The 2,431-nt window shown below is 39.0% G+C and overlaps 1 protein-coding gene across 1 annotated transcript; it reads left to right on the top strand.

Moving 5' to 3' along the window:
• The first annotated feature begins 181 nt into the window (after positions 1 to 181).
• Positions 182 to 1,218, top strand: LOC105306515 (trace amine-associated receptor 6-like). The gene is given in 2 exon segments (XM_011381556.2): positions 182 to 1,163; positions 1,166 to 1,218. Coding segments are annotated over 2 exon segments (1,035 nt in total).
• Positions 1,219 to 2,431: the final 1,213 nt, after the last annotated feature.

Genomic DNA, 2,431 nt, shown 5'->3' with positions numbered 1-2,431 from the left:
ACATTTGAGATTTATAATAAAAACTGGTAAATTGAAGAAAACATGAGTACTAATAGCTGATAATTTCCTCAGTCATCATGGTGTATTTATGTTTTCTCCCCCAGGAATATTGAAGTTAGAATCTCATGGTTCTCGTGATGATCAAGAAGGACCGAATTCTGCAAACGTAAAGAACAGCGTCATGAGTAGCAACTCGCCTCCAGCTGCAGCTGCGGAGCTGTACTACGAAAACATGACCGGATCCTGTGTGAAAACGCCCTACTCGCCTGATCCCCGCCTGGTTCTCTATACACTGTTTGGCTATGGGGCTGTGTTGGCCGTGTTTGGAAACCTCTTGGTGATGATGTCAGTCCTGCATTTCAAGCAGCTGCACTCTCCTACCAACATTCTCATCTCCTCCCTGGCCTGTGCTGACTTCCTGGTGGGCGTCACGGTGATGCCCTTCAGCATGGTCAGGTCCGTCGAGAGCTGCTCGTACTTCGGGCAGAGCTTCTGTACTTTTCACTCGTACTGTGATGTGGCTTTTTGTTTCTCCTCTCTCTTCCACTTGTGCTTCATCTCCATCGACAGGTACATTGCTGTTACTGACCCTCTACTCTATCCTACCAAGTTCACGGTGTCTGTGTCAGGAATTTGCATCAACATCTCCTGGATCCTGCCCATTGCATACAGTGGTGCCCTGTTCTACAGTGGCGCCTGTGATGATGGGCTAGAAGAATTAGCTAGTGCCCTCAACTGCACAGGAAGTTGTCAGAGAGTTGTAAATCAAAACTGGGTGTTGATAGATTTTCTATCCTTCTTTATACCTACACTCGTTAACGATCATTCTCTACAGTAATATTTTCTTGTGGCTCGACAACAGGTTAAAAGGATGGAAAATACTGCTGGCAATACAGAATCATCATCAGATAGTTATAAATCCAGAGTGCCCAAGAGAGAGAGGAAAGCAGCTAAAACCCTGGGGGTGAAAGTGGTAAGATTTATGATTTCGTGGTTACCTTATTGTATTGACTCAATTATTTATGCCTTTGTGGGCTTCATAACTCCTGCCTATATTTATGAGATTTACCCTTGGTGTGCTTGTTATAACTCAGCCAGGAACCTTTTGATTTATGCTTTATTTTACCCATGGTTTCGGAAATCCATAAAAGTTATTGTAAGTGGTCGGTTTTCGAGGACAGTTCATCTGCGATGATTTTGTTCTTTGAACAAATGTAAGCAATTAGATTGAGATAGATGAAGATATCTTTACACTGTCCAAATGAAATGAGTTCTTGAAAATCAAATTATCAACGATTATTAAGAAGAGAAACATATTCTTCAAATTTAATAGGGTGAATCAATGTTTTTCAATTATATTAGTATGCGTACTTCTGTTATACTTCCTCCAAAATATTTATTTGACTGATAAGTGTTAAATCTTATTTGTTAAGTGTTGCAGAGCTCCCCATACCCCACTCCCTGCAGACACTTCTCTCCCTCCATTTTCTTTTTTATTCCACGACTCTTCCCTTGCTAACCTAAAAACATCTTTGTTTTCTTTGATTTCTTTTCTTCTTTCCTTACAAAATCTTCTACTCACTCTCAACTTGTCAAAAATATCTCTGTGATCGACTTCATGGGGCTGTTGCCTTTTCTTATTGTTGTTGTTGTTTCTTTGCTTTGCTTTGCTTAATTTCCCCAGGGAAACTTTTTGGGTGGCAGTCAATCTATTATGCTTAATTTCTGTAGTTGTCTGTGTCAGGAATTTGCTTCAGTATCTCATGGATCCTGCCCCTTGCGTACAGGTGCCCATGAGGATGGAATGGAGGAATTAATAAGTGCTCCCTACTCCATAGTTGATGTCAGCTTGTTGTAAATTAGACTGGATATTGATAAAAATTTCTTTTGTTTTCACATCTCTCATGTTACGAAGATTCAATGTATTGGGGTGGGGGGCAGCTGTAAAACAGAGTAAAGAGATTGAATCTACTAGTAGAAAGTAGCTACATCATCAGGAAATTGTAAGACCAGGGTAGCTAAGAGAGAGAGAAAAGCAGCTAGAATGTTGAGTGCACAGTTAGTGTTTGATCTCATGGTTACCACATGTATTAGATTCATTCACTGATTGATTTTTGGGTTTTATAATCCCTTCTTATGTATATGAGATGTTTTGCTGGCTCAGTAATTCTAATTGTTCTCTAAATTATTTGAATGATGATTTTTTACCCTTTGTGTAGAAGAGCAATAAAACTTATAACTGCCATGTAATAAATGACAGTTTATCAACCATAAATAAATTTGTAAATAAGCCTCAGTTTCAAATTGATGGTTTGAAAAATTTGAAGTTGATATGGTTACATAATGGAAACTTCTCAATAATTATGATATGAAATACAGTGCATGGTAATGATTCATTAAATAGGTGAGGAACAATGGCAGCTCAGTTTCC

Source organism: Pteropus vampyrus, unplaced genomic scaffold, assembly GCF_000151845.1.
Source record: "Pteropus vampyrus isolate Shadow unplaced genomic scaffold, Pvam_2.0 Scaffold443, whole genome shotgun sequence".
Taxonomy (NCBI): Eukaryota; Metazoa; Chordata; class Mammalia; order Chiroptera; family Pteropodidae; genus Pteropus; species Pteropus vampyrus.
The sequence above is the reverse complement of the archived record's forward strand: the minus strand, read 5'-3'. Positions and strand labels throughout refer to the sequence as shown.